The sequence below is a fragment of the Staurois parvus genome, unplaced genomic scaffold (assembly GCF_062004578.1).
Source record: "Staurois parvus isolate SC_StPar_1 unplaced genomic scaffold, SC_StPar_1.0 ptg001432l, whole genome shotgun sequence".
Lineage (NCBI taxonomy): Eukaryota > Metazoa > Chordata > Amphibia > Anura > Ranidae > Staurois > Staurois parvus.
In genome coordinates this window covers 3,739,830-3,759,671 of record NW_028319228.1, presented here as the reverse complement: position 1 = coordinate 3,759,671, position 19,842 = coordinate 3,739,830, and the positions used below count along the sequence as shown (strand labels likewise).

The 19,842-nt window shown below is 39.9% G+C and overlaps 1 protein-coding gene across 1 annotated transcript in view; it reads right to left on the bottom strand.

The window, feature by feature from the left end:
* DAPK1 (death associated protein kinase 1) overlaps positions 1–19,842 on the bottom strand; it is a 255,031-nt gene that overhangs the window by 81,804 nt on the left and 153,385 nt on the right. The window contains exons 4-8 of the mRNA XM_089662124.1: positions 17,235–17,373; positions 12,221–12,350; positions 12,002–12,050; positions 10,306–10,332; positions 3,396–3,548 (exon numbers count right to left, since the gene is read on the bottom strand). Of these exons, the coding sequence (XP_089518250.1) occupies positions 3,396–3,548; positions 10,306–10,332; positions 12,002–12,050; positions 12,221–12,350; positions 17,235–17,373 (498 nt within the window). The remainder of the gene's footprint in view (positions 1–3,395; positions 3,549–10,305; positions 10,333–12,001; positions 12,051–12,220; positions 12,351–17,234; positions 17,374–19,842) is intronic.

The following is a 19,842-nucleotide window of genomic DNA, read 5'->3' as shown; positions in this document are numbered from 1 at the left end:
AACCCCTTTACAGCATTGGGGGTTGAATAATTTTGGTCACAACTGTACTTCTGAAATAATTGCCCCCTTTTAAAGTTTGCTTAAAATAATTGTCACTCCTTAAGAGATATCTTTCTCTAGAGCTAAAGACTGACAGATGCAATGGAAAATATTGTTATAGTATACAATATTGTTATATTATACAAATATAATAATGTAATACCTTTCATTTTTCACACGTGTTAAACTCTGAATTTTGGGGCTAGAAAACAAAATATAACCCCCCCAAACATTATCCTTTTTTATTTATTTATTTATTTTTTTTAAAGAAGAGGCCCTAGAGAATGGTTGTTGCAAATTTTTTATGTTGCATGATATTTGCACAACTATTTATCAAATCTTTATTATATTTTAGTGCATACAAACATAAAATAATCCCCATTTTGTTGTACAAAATAAAAACCTGTTGAGTAAATAAATACCAAACAAGTAAAAAGAGCGTGAGCCTGCAAAGCACTGAAAAATAATCTTCGAAATGATCAAAAGGAGATGTCAGTTTTGGGTTAACTGTAAATTAGAGACGTAAAATTATTTATTTTACTCTCGCATGTATGGCAATACCCATTGTGTGCTGCACAAATGGTGTTTACATACACATACAGTGAGGAACAGAAGTATTTGAACACCCTGCGATTTTGCAAGTTCTCCCACTTAGAAATCATGGAGGGGTCTGAAATTCACATTGTAGGTGCATTCCCACTCTGAGAGACAGAATTAAAAAATAAATTCAGGAAATCACATTGTATGATTTTTAAAGAATTTATTTGTCTTGCACTGCTGAACATAAGTATTTGAACACCTGAGATAATCAGTGTTAATATTTGGTACAGAAGCCTTTGTTTGCAATTACAGAGGTCAAACGTTTCCTGTAGTTCTTGACCAGGTTTGCACACACTGCAACAGGGATTTTGGCCCACTCCTCCACACAGATCTCCTCTAGATCTGTCAGGTTTTGGGACTGTCGCTGAGCAACACGGAGTTTCAGCCCCCTCCAAAGATGTTCTATTGGATTTAGGTCTGGAGACTGGCTAGGCCACTCCAGAACCTTAATAAGCTTCTTACAGAGCCACTCCTTGGTTATCCTGGCTGTGTGCTTCGGGTCATTGTCATGTTGGAAGACCCAGCCAAGACCCATCTTCAATGCTCTGACTGAGGGAAGGAGGTTGTTGCTCAAAATCTCACAATAAATGGCCCAATTCATCCTCTCATTAATACAGTGCAGTCGTCCTGTCCGCTTCGCAGAAAAGCACCCCCAAAGCATGATGTTACCATCCACATGCTTCACAGTAGGGATGGTGTTCTTGGGATGCAACTCACCCTTTTTCCTCCAAACACGACGAGTGAAGTTTAGACCAAAAAGTTCTACTTTGGTCTCATCTGACCACATGACTTTCTCCCATGCCTCCTCTGGATCATCTAGATGGTCATTGGCAAACTTCAGATGGGCCTGGACATGTGATGACTTGAGCAGGGGAACCTTTCGTGCAATGCATAATTTGAAACCATGACGGCGTAGTGTTCCACCGACAGTGACCTTTGAAACTGTGGTCCCAGTTCTCTTCATGTCATTGACCAGCTCCTCCCTTGTAGTTCTGGGCTGATTCCTCACCTTTCTTATCATCAGTGATACCCCACGAGGTGAGATCTTGCATGGAGCCGTAGTCTGAGGGAGACTGACAGTTGTCTTTAACCTCTTCCATTTTCTAACAATTGCTCCAACAGTTGATCTCTTTCACCAAGCTGCTTGGCAATTGCCCCGTAGCTCTTTCCAGCCTTGTGGAGGTCCACAATTTTGTCTCTGGTGTCTTTTGACAGCTCTTTGGTCTTGCCGATGGTAGTAGTTGGCGTCTGACTGACTGTGGGGTGGACAGGTGTCTTTAAAGAGCTCAGACAGGTGCTACTAAGTTAGATTAATGAGTGGAGTAGAGGTGGACTTTTTAAAGGCACAGTAACAGGTCTTTGAGAGCCAGAATTCTTGCAGTTTCTTAGGTGTTCAAATACTTATGTTCAGCAGTGCAAGACAAATAAATTCTTTAAAAATCATACAATGTGATTTCCTGAATTTTTTTTTACATTCTGTCTCTCAGAGTGGGAATGCACCTACAATGTGAATTTCAGACCCCTCCATGATTTCTAAGTGGGAGAACTTGCAAAATCGCAGGGTGTTCAAATACTTCTGTTCCTCACTGTACATGCCCCTATATACCCATTTGCAGAGATATGCTTGTGTATGAGGGGGTGGGATGCTTTTATTTTTTTGTTATTCTTTTATATAACCAATTTTTACATTTTGTTTCTAAAATTGGGCAAGAGACAGTTACTCTATTATACCCCTAATATCTTCCATACCTTCTTCTTCAACTGATCGAGAACAACCTGCAAAACCCGTAAAAGCAATTACTTTTACTAAATAGCCCTGAGCTAAGAGAAACAAGCTCATGGCTGCTACCACAGTGGTTAACCTGCACCTGTACCAGGACCTTGAAGATTAAAGTATTTACATATTTTTCAAAAGTAATAAAGGAGCTTTAAAACAAAACCATCACTGACCTCTCTAGCTGAATGTACTATTAAGTAATGCATTCTCAAAGCTCCTCAAAGATGACAACAAAGGCTCAAGTTTGGGTTTTAGTGGGTTTCTTTTAACTTAGAAACATCTGTTTTGTGTCTATATTAGAAGGCTGACAAAATGCCAACATTTCACTGCAAAAGAAAGCTAAGACTTCAGGGCTTTTATTGTGAATTGTATAAACTTTTCTACAAATCCTATAGCTATATACTGTAGATGAATATGGGAATTTTTTAAAGTGATTTTTCTACTTGCTCAGAGTTGGTAAATAATTTAGTGTGCACTCTAGGCACAGAATCACTTTAACATTGGATATTCAGATTATTGCACAAACTCAGTCATCACTGGCACTTTTTAAACACATAACCTTAGCAAAGGCTATCAGTATAGAGATTGTCCAATCCATTTCTGCTAAAATGCAGAATGAAAACTACTTTTGGCATAGAAAAGTTTTCTTTGCAATACTGATTTAGTGGCTATTATTGGGTTCAGGAAGGCAAAATATCACTGTTGCCTAATAAACATGTGAATCATGAATTAATCAGATACACCCTATCCCCAATGTTCACCTTCGCCAGGCAGCCATGGCAGACAGTCTGCTAGTGTATAAATACAAAACACATCAAGACAATTTTATTTTACTATAAAACACACAAGAAAAACCGTTATTAAAATATGTAGTGGGAAATTATATCATTACACCACCACATTTCATTAACTTTCGTTATCTTTGTTTTATTTCTTAATCTATTCACAATCAATACCAGTTTTGGCAAACACAACCTACTTTGGGTCCTTGACGAGAAGTCGCCTAATAAAATCTTTGGCCAGTTCGCTAGTGCTACTAAAAAACTCATCTTCAAATTCATAGCTGACAGCAGATATATTTGCCAACGTCTCTTGTTTGGTTTCACCGAGGAATGGAGATGCTCCACTTAACCTGTAAGAACATGGACAAAAATATTTTACATCTATCTAAGAGGTTGCTCAAAAAAATCCAAATCAAATAGTTAAAGGCTAATTCCACCTTTCTATGTTTCGTGTCATGCCCATATTTAGTGTGTAACATGGTCGCATTCCAGAGACCCCAACTTGAACCCCCACCCCCCTTTACCTGAATTGTGGGTGTTTTCTCCCCACATAGCCATGTCATCCATTCAAACATCCAATCACACAGATCTGTGAATGGAAGACTACAAGACCCATTTGCCACCATGACAGAGGAACAGGTAGTTCTTAATGAAGTACAAGTGTGGTGATGTCACCACACCCGTAGTCCACTGATCCTCCTTCCAGCCCCACAACTGAAATTCCGTACCTCTGTATGGGCCCTGGGGCTGGAGAAATAATCTACAGGAGCCTATGCATTGCACCTGTGATGAGCGGATTGCATTTGCAATGCTTTGTAGGCTCCAATGCAAAAATTAATGAATGCCCATTTTTTATTTTTTATTTTTTTTAATATGGGTGCATTTATTATAATTATTTATAGTTTTTTTTTTAAAGGCAGAATATGCCTTTAACATCTGTGAAGAGAAATTTAGGGCTAATTTACATGTTTTGAAAGAAATAAATCAGAAATGTTGATTATTACATACATCATAGACCTTTAGCATTTGCAGCACAGCCCTCAGTCACCTTCATGATGTTGCAAGCTTTAAAAGTCATGTATGGTCCTTTTAATTAGCATGTAGAGGAGTCCAGCTTAATGTAAATAAACAATGTGTGTTACTGCAGCTGATATACTGGGCATAGGCATTTATATGTCTCTGTTATGTTGCGCAAATCCCATATTTTTTCTAATGAAAATACTAATTTGTTTTTTTTCCCCCGGATTTCCCAAGGGAGTAAAAAATTACAGGTATGGGAAGTAGGGAAGGGTTAGAACCCCAGTCTGAATTTTTGCATTGCTGTCGGTGTGCCTAATAGGAAAGTAAGGGAAAAGTAAACATTTGGAGTTGCCTTCAGAACAGGAATAGTGGGTACATTTTTCACTGGGAACAAATGTTCTGGTGACAACTGGCCGAATGAGGATGAGCTTTTCCTTCTCACTTCCTATTGTGTATACAAGACAGTACTTGAAGGGAAATTTCCCTAGCAAAGGAACTGACAGAGGTTTTAACCATTTCTTTCTTTGTTCAATATAAAAAAAGGCTTCATAATTTACATATGAAGAATATAAAACAGTGTTTGAGAATGATATGGGACTTTACCCACAAAACCTATGATGTACGTACCAGTTATAACAGAGATAAAAATAAATAATTGGTGTGACATATAGTAGAGGATTTGGTGTATGACCACCTAAGTGTTTAGCCTAGACCAGCTGCAAACAGAATGCAGCTCCATTAAATAACACAGCAGACAGTGATTGATCTCAATGACGTTCCTCTTTTGCTTTCTGAACAGAGAGCCGTGCTACATGCAGTTCAGAGATTACTTCATGAGAGTGATGTCTGTATCATTTTCTCGTTGTCTGCAGCAAGATGGGAATATTACTGCGGCATGTTTGGGCCTCTAAGATAACACAGTGCATGAATTAATATACCACTAAGCCAAACAACAAACCAACGTAGCTGAAGCTGCCCCTAGACATCAGAGAGCAGACCTCCTTTCAGGAAAGATCTTTTACATGAGCACTGCAAGGGGCTCTGTATACTTAGCTCAGCTTTTCTAACCTAATAGAAAGATTGCTTCTCTTGACAGATGGTGGCCATCCCACTCAGGGGACACCCACAACATGTAGCCAGTGTCCAATATGTCTGATTACAATCAAGTTGGTTGACAGCCATCTCATGACCATTAATACTAAAAAGCTGCCTACCAACTACAGATGATGGTTGGCAATGCAAGCACTGACATTTTACATATGAATAATCTCTTTAGAGTGACTCTAAACTCTGGTTTAAAGTAAAAAAAAAAAAAAATCTATTCGAGTTTGTATTCTTATCTAAAAAAAAAGTACATTCTGTTTCTCTCAGTTTCCTCATAAACCCCAAATTCCCTTCTTTTTTTTGCTGCTGTGATCCAACGTCCTGTTAGATACTAGTTACGTTCATTCTCCAATGTTCCACTGTATGTAGGAACATAGCCACCCATTCTTACTTGCTCTTGACATGGACTAGAGACTATGTGATGTGTAGTGTGCACACAGCAGTGCATATAACTGCAACTAACATGCTCCGATTGCTCCAAACAAATTGAAATGAGAAGGAAAAAGAGGTTCAAGAGCTCACAGAAAACGTTACTAGGATGCAGAAAAACCAGTAAGAAATTAGATCATGAAAAATAGATTCCAGAGCCCTTAAAGTGTTTTTAAACCTTTTTCTTCAACTCTTCCTCAAAACACTTCATCCTACTGCATCCCTGCTTATGTTTAAATATATAAAAAATGTTTTCCCCATTGCGTGCTCCTGGCACAGTCACCTTTGAATTAATTTCAGGGTTCAGAGTATGAGCAGTGCATGTGAATAATGATCAAGTGCATTGCCATACACAAACTACAGTTTCTATCAATCATTGTACTTGTGTTCGCACTGTGCATGTGTTAGATTGCTAATGAAATCATGCTGGTATCTTCCATCCAGTGTGTAACACTGAGGACAAGCATAAAATGTGAAAAAAGTACCGCCTGTGTGGGCCCATAAAGTTGTAGTCCCTGTAGGCAGCAAACACAGGAGAGTGGCTATATTCACGCTTACTACTAGAGCATGTAGGGTAAACATAGCCAGAGTTGGAAAAGAAGACAATACACTGAAGACTTTAAAAGCAGTTAGAAGATACACTATGAAATTGGTATTACAATGGGAAAAAGGAATACAATATCGAGGTAATTGACATCTATATTTTTTCATGTGAGTGTAGAAACACTTTGAGTAGCTGATGTGTACGGATTGTTTTTGGGGATAAGGATATTGTTTAGCATCACTTTAACCAGGGTGTATTCCTTGCCACATGCATGGCCTACAGATTGCAGCTGATCACATCAGGAAACTATACACTTACAGTATATGTCTGTAGTAACTTAGGTTGGGAATACACAGAGTGAATTATAGTGGAACTAGAGTTAGTGATAATAAAGGCAATTAAAAAAAACAAAAAACATGTCATACTTACCTGCTCTATGCAATGGTTTTGCACAGAGTAGCCCCGATCCTTCTCTTCTAAGTTCCCTGCTGGAGCTCCTGGCCCCTCCCTCCTGCCGAGTGCCCCCAGAGCAAGTAGATTGTGTGTGAATGGACATGCAGAGCAGTGGCTCAGGATCTGCTGCTCTAAACCAGTGTTTCTCAACCTTTTTTCAGTCAAGGCACCCTCTAAAATTATGGACAGTCCCAAGGCACCCTCTGAAATTATGGATAGTCCTGAGGCACCCTTTAGAATTATGGACAGTCCCGAGGCACCCTCTAAAATTATGGACAGTCCCAAGGCACCCTCTGAAATTATGGATAGTCCTGAGGCACCCTTTAGAATTATGGACAGTCCCGAGGCACCCTCTAAAATTATGGACAGACCCAAGGCACCCTTTAGAATTATGGACAGACCCGAGGCACCCTTTATAAATATGGACAGTCCCGAGGCACCCTTTATAAATATGGACAGTCTCGAGGCACCCTTTAGAATTATGGACAGTCCCGAGGCACCCTTTAGAATTATGGACAGTCCCGAGGCACCCTTTAGAATTATGGACAGTCCCGAGGCACCCTTTAGAATTATGGACAGTCCCGAGGCACCCTTCAGTACGATGGACAATCCCAATGCACCCTTTAGAATTATGGACAGTTCCGAGGCACCCTTTATAATTATGGACAGTCCCGAGGCACCCTTTAGAATGATGGACAGTCTCGAGGCACCCTTTATAATTATGGACAGTCCCGAGGCACCCTTTAGAATTATGGACAGTCCCGAGGCACCGTTCAGTACAATGGACAGTCCCAATGCACCCTTCAGTACGATGGACAATCCCAATGCACCCTTTAGAATTATGGACAATCTCAAGGCACCCTCTAAAATTATGGACAGTCCCGAGGCACCCTTTAAAATTATGGACAGTCCCGAGGCACCCTTTAAAATTATGGACAGTCCCGAGGCACCCTTTAAAATTATGGACAGTCCCGAGGCACCCTTTAGAATTATGGACAGTCCCGAGGCACCCTTTAGAATTATGGACAGTCCCGAGGCACCCTTTAAATTATGGACAGTCCCGAGGAACCCCATTCTGAAATGTAAAAAACTATTCTAATTTATTCTTCCAAATCAAATACACTTTTCCTGACTAGTATTTCAGTGTGTCTCTTCTCCCTCAGTTTTACTCCATCACTGAGCTAATGTGCCCCCAGCACTGATGGAGAGGGGCGGGGGAGGGTCAAATAAAAATGCTGTGCAGTCAACTGACATCCTCCTTATCAACTGATGATGTCCTTGGTTGTCAGGATGCTGGTGGCTAGAAGGTTGTAATGGCATACAATGAAAACTTGTGACTTAAAGACAGGCTTGTTCCACCAGCTGGGTTGTATACAAGTTTTGTGAAACTGTTAGACATTTTGCCAAGGTACCCCTAAAGAAACTTCAAGGCACACCAGGGTGCCTGGTCACCCTGGATGAGAAAGGCTGCTCTAGACCTTCAGTGGTGAGGACTAAGCACTGTTCTAGTGCCTCTAGAGGGCAGACTCCCATGCCAGTGGCATCCTTGGACAGCCCCCAGATGTTCTGGGAACTGTGTATGCACCCGATGTGACTTGCATTCTCACATTGGGTGCTGGCGTGACGTCATGGCGTTACGCTTTTGCAACGAGGATGGAGGTGGATGCCAAGGGAGATTGTCTCCCTCACGGATACCGGAGTGACCACATGGTTGACGCCATTTAGCGTCCTTTGGCGGTGCATGCCGCAACATCTCTAATTGGTGTCACAGATAGATATGATTACCCATTGAGACAATTGACCATATTATAATGGATATATATATGGAGACCTTATTGCAGTCTGTTGCTGGCTTATTTGATAGAGGTAGTTTTCCATACAACTGGTTAGATTGGTAAGCACAGATAACTCTTTTTAATCATGATGGTAGTTTCATGTCAGTAATGAGGAAGATTGGGTGACTTATTTCCCTCTCTGTACATATTTTTATATTGTTAGGTAGAAGTATAGAGGGAGACATTTTTGGACAGCCACCCAGGGGCTTGGATTATATCTCCCCTTATTGCCTCAGACATTGGTATGTATTTACGGATACCTTGCCCAGCCTCTATATATGCATACATTTTTGTATTTGCCCATAATTGTATTTATATAGTTTCACTTGGTCTTTTATTGTAGATGAGGTGATTGGGGATATTATTTTGTCAACTGGAATTTATGTCATGCTCTCCCATATAAAGAGGAATATTTGGGCGCTTTGTGTCTACTTGTTTCTACCCTATATTTGGTCAGCATTTTATCGATTGATCGGTCTACAATTTTTTGTTAGTTGAAGATGCCTTGTCTCAAATATCTGTATGCTTTCTTATATGATGATTTTCTAGAAGGATATGGGAGGATGGTCTGCTTTTCCCTCTCTGCCATCAATATTATGAAATGTACATGTGACCACTCTTGTCCACCTGATTGCTCATACCATCGAATGTTGGATCATGCAATTCTGTTTTGAACGCCAGTGGGTTTAAAAATTGCTCAGATAGCCATCAGCTGTTTTGTAATAATAAAAACAGAGATTGTATGATTGTCAATGACACTGCATATGATTCGTTATTAATTTTAAATGTGTTCATTTAGAGACCCCTTTGGTTTTAATGCCCCCTGAAAAAGATCTTATACTGAAATGATTGAAACATGTTGGGGCTTCTTGGGAACATTGTATTGCTGTAATCCTATAAGGGATTCAGTTTTTAGAAAAGTTATCAGAGCCGCCAGTATGATTTTAAGTTGCAATGTTCTTTGTAATAACAATTTGTACAATAAAATATATAGAAAAAAGTTCTCAAGAATACATACGTCAGTTGCACTAAAGTTCCAATGGGGGTTATTCTGTCTTATAAAAGAATGTACAATTTAAAAGAAGGCCACCCCTATACAGTTTTGTGGCACTCTACAAATCCACAAAGTCCAGTCCACACATTCATAAAGAAAAAGAGGTTATGCAGTATGTGCTGTGGACTGTTGTATTTCCAAAGTATGTTTAAACGCTTCCCCTCCGCCCTGTATCAGAAATACTGCTACAGGGTGGCAGGGGTGCGCAAAATCATGTGTATATACGTGATTTTGCATTTCTGGGCAGGGGGTGCACGCGAGCTGCACGCACACCCTACCTGCGCTATCATTTGCGGCCTCGGCCATCAATTGCCGGGTCCCGGCCGATTATTGTCAAGTATTACCGATGGGGGGTGGGGGGGGGGTGGGGGAGACCTGTGTATAAACACAGCCATAAAAAGCAGTGTGCTTACAGTGAAACACACACACAGCCTCTGGAGGGCAAGTGCTTAAAACTTTGTTATGAAAGCTGTAAAATGTATAACAAAATATTTTACAAAACCAGGAGTGCTCAACACGGTAAAAGAGCTATTGTGCAGGTTACAACATCCCTACAACAAGCATCAATAAATGAAAAATAGATCTAAATCTGCATTTAAAAAAGCGGAAAGCATTAAAACAGACAATTGCATACTTTGCAGGAATGGATCTAAGCAATCAATACTTACAGAATATAAGTTATGACTCCAATACTCCTACAATGAAACAGAAGACAAGAAGATACTTGAACAAATGACTCAATGTAGAAAAAAAAAAAAAAATTTACTTTAAAAGCAGTAGTAAACCACATAAAAAAAAGAAATAAAAAAAAACCCTGCAAGGTAAAGGCCTAATGTGTTGCCCTAATGATCGGTGCCCAGCAGTGCCACCCACCAGTTCCGCCCACCAGTGCCACCCACCAGTGCCCAGCGGTGCCACCCACCAGTGCCCAGCGGTGCCACCCACCTGTGCCCATCAGTGCCACCCAACTCTGCCCATCAGTGCCACCCAGCAGTGCCCATCAGTGCTGCCAGTCAGTGCCCAGCAGTTGTGCCAGTCAGTGCGCAGCAGTGCCGTCAGTCAGTGCCGCCTATCAGTGCTGACTATCAGTACCCATCATCAGTGCCACCTATCCGTGCCACCTCATTAGTGCTGCCTATCAGTGCAGCCTCATCAACGCACATCAGTAAAGGAGAAAAATTACCTGTTTGCAAAATTTTATAATAGAAACAAAGAAGCCTTTTTTTTAAAAAAAATTTTTGCTCTTTTTTTGTTTATAGCGCAAAAAATAAAACCCCCAGGGGCAAGTAAATACCACCAAAAGCAAGCTCTATTTGTGAGAAAATGATAAACATTTCATATGGGTACAATGTTGCATGACCACGCAATTGTCATTCAAAATGCGACAGCGCTGAAATCTGAAAATTGGCCTGGTTAGGAAGGGGGTATAAGTGCCCGGTAGGCAAGTGGTTAATCTTTTATATACCCACTGAAAAATGCCATGCTTGTCCTGACTCTAAGTGATAGGACATAATCATAAATAGGCAAGCTGATGTAATCAAGCAAACAAAACTTGCGGTGACTGCTTATGCTTAGTGGAGAAAAACCCTACGCATTTACCAGAAAAAGGGGAAGGTCCTCCTATAGTTTTAACTTTGGTGAGTATTCTTTTTGTACAACTAAGATGGAAGGAAATCAATTATTGATAACCTGTGCAAAGCAATATGGCAGTAATGCCCCGAACATTCAGCGTTTACTCCTATTTGAAAGCTGCAGTTATAGGTGTCCTTTTATCATGCAGCGGTAAATGACTGCTGCTCAGTTCTCTGGCATTCTCAGAGGAGAGAGTTCTACTCAGAATGCCTTTTTATGAAGCGGTGTAGATCACTTCTCAGAATGAAGGGAGAAGCGATCTACAAATGCTTTGAACGCTAGAAAACAGCTGCTGTTACTGTAATCTTGCGAGATTATAGTAAGAGATCAGTCAAACACCATTTACTAAGCAGCGGTAAATTACTGCTGCTTCGTTTGCGGTTCCTCCGATTCTCCAGTTCTGGGCTGGAGAATCTGGAGGGAGAAAACAGATGGCCAGTGAAGGGCTGACATCGCTCCTTCATACACTGGCCATATGTGTGCTGAGATCATCAGCGGAGAACATGTTCTCCGCTGATCATCTCTGTTTCCTAAACCACTAATGATCGGAGATCAGCAACGATCCTCGGGATCTCTGATGATCTCAGTTTCATAAAAGGACACCATAGTACAGTAAACAGTTGCATTAAAGTGCAGCTTTAATTAACAACCATGTTATACATTTTTTTAATGTAAAAAACAATTGTGATAACAATGTTGTATTTTACAAATGTCTATATTGAAAAGTCTTACCACATGTCAGACTCTAGACCAAGTGGCTCATAGTTCACAATTTCCGGAGCTATGACAGAAACAACAAGTTAACAAGTCAACTTTAACAAGCTAGTTAAAGCATGTTTATATATAGAGCAATATACAATACAAAAACAAAACAAAAAAAAACTATTTTACAAGCAGAATGGAAAAGAAAATCAATTCCATTATTGAAGCATTATCATTGCAAAGACATACCCACAAATTCTGGAGTTCCAAATATATTTTTAAATTCATTTTCTGAGTCTATTTTGTGAGCTAGACCAAAGTCAATGATCTTGATCCTTGGCTTAGGTACATTTCTGTCCAGAAGCATGATGTTCTCCGGCTACATAAAAAACAAACAGTAATACATTATTAAATGCTCCCTCCATATAAAACATATTGATACTTTTATAAGACTGGCATAATTTACACCAATCAAACATAATAAATGGATGACTAAACCTTTGTTAAATCAAAGAAACCAAGTGGCTAAAGTACCACTGTACTGTACAGTACTCAATGTGAGAGCAGGACCACTGTTTGTTATTGGTATCAGAAGCCTCTGGTGACTGGTGCTATGGGTCTTTGCAAACCATGCTCATTAATATAATAATACAGACATTTAAAAAAAGACCCAGTCACCTTAGATATTCAAGGCAAAGTGACAGATGCTGTAAAGCTCACCTCCGACTGCCTTACTATACTTGCCTTCACCTCACATCCCTGCTGCTCCTTCTGTGGTTGCCACTGCAAAATAAAAATGCTTTTGGATATAGGGGAACATATGACCTCCCCCCATGATGCAATACTTGGGTCTAGTGGCTTATTGTCACATGACAGATGGTGACATCATTGCTTTAATTCTATGACACCAGGCAATACTGGGTATTTTGCAGCAGTTGCAACAGAGAAAGGAGCATCTGAGAGACACAGATGCAGCATAGAGTCGCCCATATTAATGAATGGCTGTACGTTAGCTGCACAAACCCCTCGACACAGCTTGTGTGAATGACGTATATCCCTGTACAGCTAGCATACAGCCATTTGTAACTATAGGCAGCTGTACGGCCTCATGCACTTCACAGTATTGTCAAACCATTACAATGGATCATTAAGGGCCTGAGAATTCTAAGTGATGCTCCTAATGTCAAACATCGATTGCAATTCCTACTTCAGAGGCACTAATTCTAGCATACAACAGGTTGGAAAATCTGTCTCAGAGGGCCAAGATTTAACAGCTACTATCGAGCATATTGGTTTAAAGAATCACATTCTTATAATTTTCACAGGTGGTTATTTCAAGGACCTCACATGTTGTTCTTGGGGAAATACCTACTCAACTATAGCTACCCCAATGGTATTGGTGACCTAAAAGACTTGCATGAGGCAGGTTTTGCAGCTGTCAGAACTGCTAGTAAATACATTTATTAATCATACTAAATTTCAGTATTCTTCATTGAGTCAGACCTAACTTCTTACATGCCTTTCTTTGTGTCCGCCTGGGAAAATGCGGCTGTTCCTATGCATCTTTGCTTGTTCCAGCACCCCATGTGGCATTTATATAATACAATATAACAAAGATAAAATCCTACAGGGAGCCACAAACCCCCTGTACACCTGGCTACAGCAGGTATACAGAAGAAAAATCAACTGCAGAGATCTGAGAACAGAACTAAATTTCATGCATGCCCCTAAACCTCCTTCCATAATGTACATGGACACACACTGCACTGTGTATTTTTTTAAAAGTATAACTAAATGCAAAACCATTTGTTTTGGATAGAGTGGAGAGGTATTAGAACCCCTGTCCAGTTTTATTGCTGTCTGTGCCCCCGTTAAGGAGATCCATCCGCTCTATTTTTACTTTTTACCATTATCATTCAAAGTGAAAGAAAATCCCAGATGTTGGGTTGTCCACAGAAAAGTAATACAGGGGGAATCTTCCAAACAGGGACACTAGTTTTGGTGACCTGAGGGTCACCAAGGAATTCCCTTAACCATTTAAAGACCCCTCCCCATAGCAGATGTACTGCTACAGGGCAGCAATGCTGTGCAAAATCACATCTATATACATAGTTTAGAATTTCTGGGTAGGAGGCTCACGCACTGCCCTACTCACACAGTCATTGGCTCTCGAAGATGTCAATCATCAGGTCGCAGCCAGCGATTCATGGCTGGGATTATGTGATCGGTGGAGAAGCGGACAGGGGAGAGATCTGTGAGTGTAAACAACACAGATCTCTCTCCTGTCAGCAGGGACATTCTCCTTGCTATCTCTCTGCAAGAAGTGAGATTGAAAGCAGCACGTCCCCTAGTAAAAACATAGTCCCCCATGTCAGTGCGCCCAGCAGTACCATCCAGCAGTACCACCAATTATTTTTTTGCTCTTTTTTTGTTTATAGTGCAAACAATAAAAACCCAGTAGCGATTAAACACCACCAAAAGAAAGCTCTATTAATGTGAAAAAAATAATACAAGTTTCATTTGGGTACAGTGTTGCATGACCACACAATTGCCATTCAAAGTGCAACAGCACTGAAAGCTGAAACCTGAGCTGGGCAGGAAGTGGGTAAAAGTGCCCAGTGTCATTAGTATAATGTCAGTGCTTTTTATTAGCACTGATCACTGTATTAGTGTCACTGGAGATGTCATTGGCAGTTCGTCACTTCCCACCCAGTGTCAGTTAGTGTCAGAATGTCCACCGCAGTCCTGCTATAAATCACTGATCGCCACCATTGCTAGCATACAATAAATAAATAAATAAAAATTGCAGTATATATACACCCATTTGTAGACGCTATAACTTTCATGCAAACCATTTAATATACACTTATTGGGATTTTTTTTTACCAAAGATATGTAGCAGAATATATTTTGGCCTAAATGTATGAAGACATTTTATTTTTTTATTGGATATATTTTATAGCAAAAAGTCAAAAATATAGTTTTTTTTTTTTCAAAATTGAGTTTTTTTTTTTTTTGTGTAAAACATAAAAAAATAAAAACCACAGAGGTGATCAAATACTACCAAAAGAAAGATCTATTAACTAAAATTTATATATGTATAGTGCTGTATGACCACGCAATTGTCAGTTAAAATAAAGTAGCACTTGATCGCAAAAAATTGCCTGGGGGATAAATCTTTCGGAGGGCAAGTGGTTAATTTGCAGGAATTTCTTCTCACTTCCTGTTTGGCTATAGGACAGGAAGTGAAGGGAAATCTCCGAAATGGGACACAGCTGAAAAAATCTGCCAGGAGTTAACCATCCCTTTCTCTATCCAAAAGGAAACAACAAAGTTTTGCCTATAGCCCTACTTTAAACTTAACCAGTTCGGCTCCAGAGCAATTTGTTTATATTTTGCATACATGTAAAAATCTTAACTGCCAATAAAAATTTACTTGGCAATAAAATTACCTAAACCCCAGAATATTATACATTTTCTGAAAACAGAGGTCCTGTAGAATAAAACGGTGATCGTTTCAAATTTTTATGTTACATGATATTTGCACAACTGTTTAATAAATGCAAATTTTCAGGAAAACATAATAAAATGAATTTTCGTGCAAAAATAAACAATAGAATACCCATTTTTGGTTTAAATATAAATGATGAGGTTGTAGAGTAAATAGATACTAAACGTTCTGTGACTTAAATTGCCTGAGTCTGTGAGTTCGCCAAAAACTATGGTGCCCAAAAATCACCATAGGTGACGCTTTAAAAGCCTTTCCAGCTCATCAGTTTAGCGTTAACTAGGGGCTCTTGCTAGAATTAATGTTCTCACTCTGACGTTTGCAGCGATATGTCACACGTGTGGGCTTGCATTTGTGCAGGTGTGCGTGGCAATGTGGGTTATGGCAATTTTTTTTATCTTAATATATTTTATTATAATTTTAGTTTTTCGATTTCATTTATTTTTGTCATTTATTTTTACTTGCTTGCTATCACAAGGGGTTAATAAACCCCTATGTGATAGAATTGGGCAGGTGACAGATATTCTTTATGGAGACTCTCGGGGGTCTAATAGACCCCAATATCTCCCCTGCCCTTCACACCATCTAACCAAATACAGATGGGCTTGGTTAGATGTGTCTCCTGGCTGTACTGGCCAGGAAATGGTGCATCTGAAACCGGAAGTGACATTACAGTTGTGTTAAAAGCTAAATGCGGTAAAAGCTGGAGATCCCGGGAACCACGAGAGAAGGGGGGCAGCAACAAGCTGCTGGCTCCGCGACAGTGATCAGCAGCTATAGAGCTGCCGCATCACTTTCACTGTCAGCTGGGAGCCAGCTGAACTAAGAAAAAAACAAAAAACAGAATAAAAAACACACAAGTTAATGGCCGCTACTGCAACCATCAAGTTTGTGATGAAAGGTTCACTTTTTGGACGTACGTTGTACGTCCAAAGAGCTGAACTAGTTAAACAATATGTAAACCAAACATTTCATATTTCTAATATGTGCCTGCTGTACCATGTACTTGTATGAAAAAGTATCTTGTTCTCTTTGTAGTGCTTCCTGTGTGTGAAATCTCTGGTGTTCATGCCAGTTCCTCTGCTTTCCTATTAAAAACTGACCACACTAAGCGGAAGAACACACCATGACCAGTTCTCTAGCTATGCTAGGAATTCAGCCTGCTCTCCTCCAATGATCAGACTTGTCCTGCCACCACCTGCACAGCTTTCCACTGGGAAGATCAGTGTTCTGCTCTTTCTCCTCTCCCAGTTCTTACACAACTGAGACCAGAAGGAATTTGATCACTTATAAAAAGGGGGGGGGGGGGAGTGTTTATAATGTTTTTTGTTTTTTATATCTATACACAAAAGTTTTGCCTTCCATTTCTATTTTAAGCCGAGTTGGTTGTTTTACGAGGTGAGTGTGTACTTTAAGTCTGTTTCTGCTTTAAATATCAAGCATCTACTAGAAACTGGAATACTAGTCTAGGGTAGACTGGTCATTTCATAACTTCTCTGCGAACTGTAGTATTTATCAAGAGTGAAAGATTGTTTTTTAACTTATACTTTTTTGTAAAGACACTCACTGGTAGTAGAGATTGTGATAGACAGAAAACACATTGCGGTAGAATGTATTTCATTTTTTTGAGTAGCATGGCAAAATCACCTTGTTAGTTATAAGCTTTGACCAGCGTTATTCCAAATTGTTTGTTGATTTGCGTTAATTTTTTAAAAGAAAAATAATGTTTCTATTTGTCTTCTAATTATGCTATACCTTAAGATCAAAGTGGGCAATTTGCAGGGAGTGCAGGTAATTGACGCCATTGAGGATCTGTTTTAAAAATTCGGTGGCTTCCTCCTCTGATAATGATTCCTTCTCAGCAAGAAAGTCAAAAAGCTCGCCGCCTGCAACGCTGTCAATGTAAATACAGGGAAATCAGTAAAAAGTCATCAGACCAACACAATGCAGTACTACAAAGCAATTAGCTGACAGGTCCGAGTACATAAAAGATATATATATATATATATATATATATATATATATATATACACACACACACACACATACATACAGTATCTCCCAAAAGTGAGTATACCCCTCATATTTTTGTAAATATTTTATTATATCTTTTCATGTGACAACACTGAAGAAAGGACACTTTGCTAGAATGTATAGAATGTAAAGTAGTGCGTGTACAGCTTGTATAACAGTGTAAATCTGCTGTCCCCTCAAAATGACAACACACAGCCATTAAGCTTAACAAAAGTGAGTACACCCCTAAGTGAAAATGTCCAAATTGGGCCTAAAGTGTCAATATTTTGTGTGGCCACCATTATTTTCTAGCAATGCCTTAACCCTCTTGGGCATGGAGGTCACCAGGCCTTCACAGGTTACCACTGGAGTCCTCTTCCACTCCTCTATGATGACATTACGGAGCTGGTGGATGTTAGAGACCTTGCGCTCCTCCACCTTCCATTTGAGGATGCCCCACAGATGCTCAATAGGGTTTAGGTCTGAAGACATGCTTGGCCAGTCCATCACCTTTACCCTCAGCTTCTTTAGGAAGGCAGTGGTCATCTTGGAGGCGTGTTTTGGGTCATTATCATGTTGGAATACTGCCCTGCGGCCCAGTTTCTGAAGGGAGGGGATCATGCTCTGCTTCAGTATGTCACAGTACATGTTGGCATTCATAGTTCTCTCAATGAACTATAGCTCCCCAGCGCCGACAGCACTCATGCAGCCCCAGACCATGACACCCCCACCACCATGCTTGACTGTAGGCATGACATACTTATCTTTGTACTCCTCACCTGGTTGTCGCCACACACGCTTGACACCATCTGAACCAAGTAAGTTTATCTTGGTCTCATCAGTCCACAGGACATGGTTCCAGTAAGCCATGTCCTTAGTCTGCTTGTCTTCAGCAAACTGTTTGTGGGTTTTCTTGTGCATCATCTTTAGACGAGGCTTCCTTCTGGAACGACAGCCATGCAGACCAATTTGATGCACTGTGCGTTGTATGGTCTGAGTACTGACAGGCTGACCCCCCACCCCTTCAACCTGTGCAGCAATGCTGGCAGCAGTCATACGTCTATTTCCCAAAGACAACCTCTGTATATGACACTGAGCACGTGCACTCAACCTCTCTGGTTGACCATGACGAAGCCTGTTTTCAGTGGAACCTGTCCTGTTAAAACGCTGTATATTCTTGGCCACCGTGCTGCAGGTCAGTTTCAGGGTCTTGCCAATCTTCTTATAGCCTAGGCCATCTTTATGTAGAGCAAAAATTCCTATTTTCAGATCCTCAGAGTTCTTTACCATGAGGTGCCATGCTGAACTTCCAGTGACCAGTATGAGAGAGTGAGAGCGACAACACCAAATTTAACACATCTGCTCCCCATTCACACCTGAGACCTTGTAACATTAACGAGTTACATGAAATCGGGGAGGGAAAATGGCTAATTGGGCCCAATTTGGACATTTTCACTTAGGGGTGTACTCACTTTTGTTGCCAGCGGTTTAGACATTAATGGCTGTATGTTAAGTTATTTTGAGGCGACAGCAAATTTACACTGTTATACAAGCTGTACACTCACTACTTTACATTGTTGCAAAGTGTCATTTCTTCAGTGTTGTCACATGAAAAGATATAATAAAATAGTTACAAAAATGTGAGGGGTGTACTCACTTCTGTGAGATACAGTAAACACAAACACAATGTATATGCACAATGTATAAAATTCTATACTTTAGAATGTAATTAAACAGGAAGCATAGGCTTGAATTGAAGGCAAATTACAATGGGTTGGCTACTTTTGATGTTTTTTACTTGCTTTATACAGTATTATAGAACAGAGTTGTATCTTTGAAATTAAAAGAGATGGTGTCAAAAGAGCCAAAAGAAAATGTACAGGATAAGGAAGACTTGGGTTAATCAACCAAAACTGCCCCAAATCTGACAAGGTATGCTCATTTGGTAAAGCCCCATCCCTTTCAACATTAGAACACTAAGACCTATACTGGTATGGGCAAAAGAAGGCTAGCTGATGTAAATCACTTTTTTAGGAAGGCCAAAACACGCAAGAAAGAAAAATGTGTGACCACCAAGTCATAAAGCTGTATGAGCAGGAAAATCTAGAAAAACTTGTCATCAAACAATCTGCCATTGATGTCACTTTGTTGAAAGAACAGTATAGAAAAATCCTCTAGAACCACACATAGCTCTCCACTTTCACAGAGGGGGTGTGGTGTTTCTATGACTTCTATGTTCTTTTTATCTTTATACAAAGAAGGAAGATATAATATGATCGCCTATTTGCCATGCATGATTTCGAAGAAGTTTTTGTTTCATTTTTTTTTTTGTTTTATGTTTTGTTAAAGT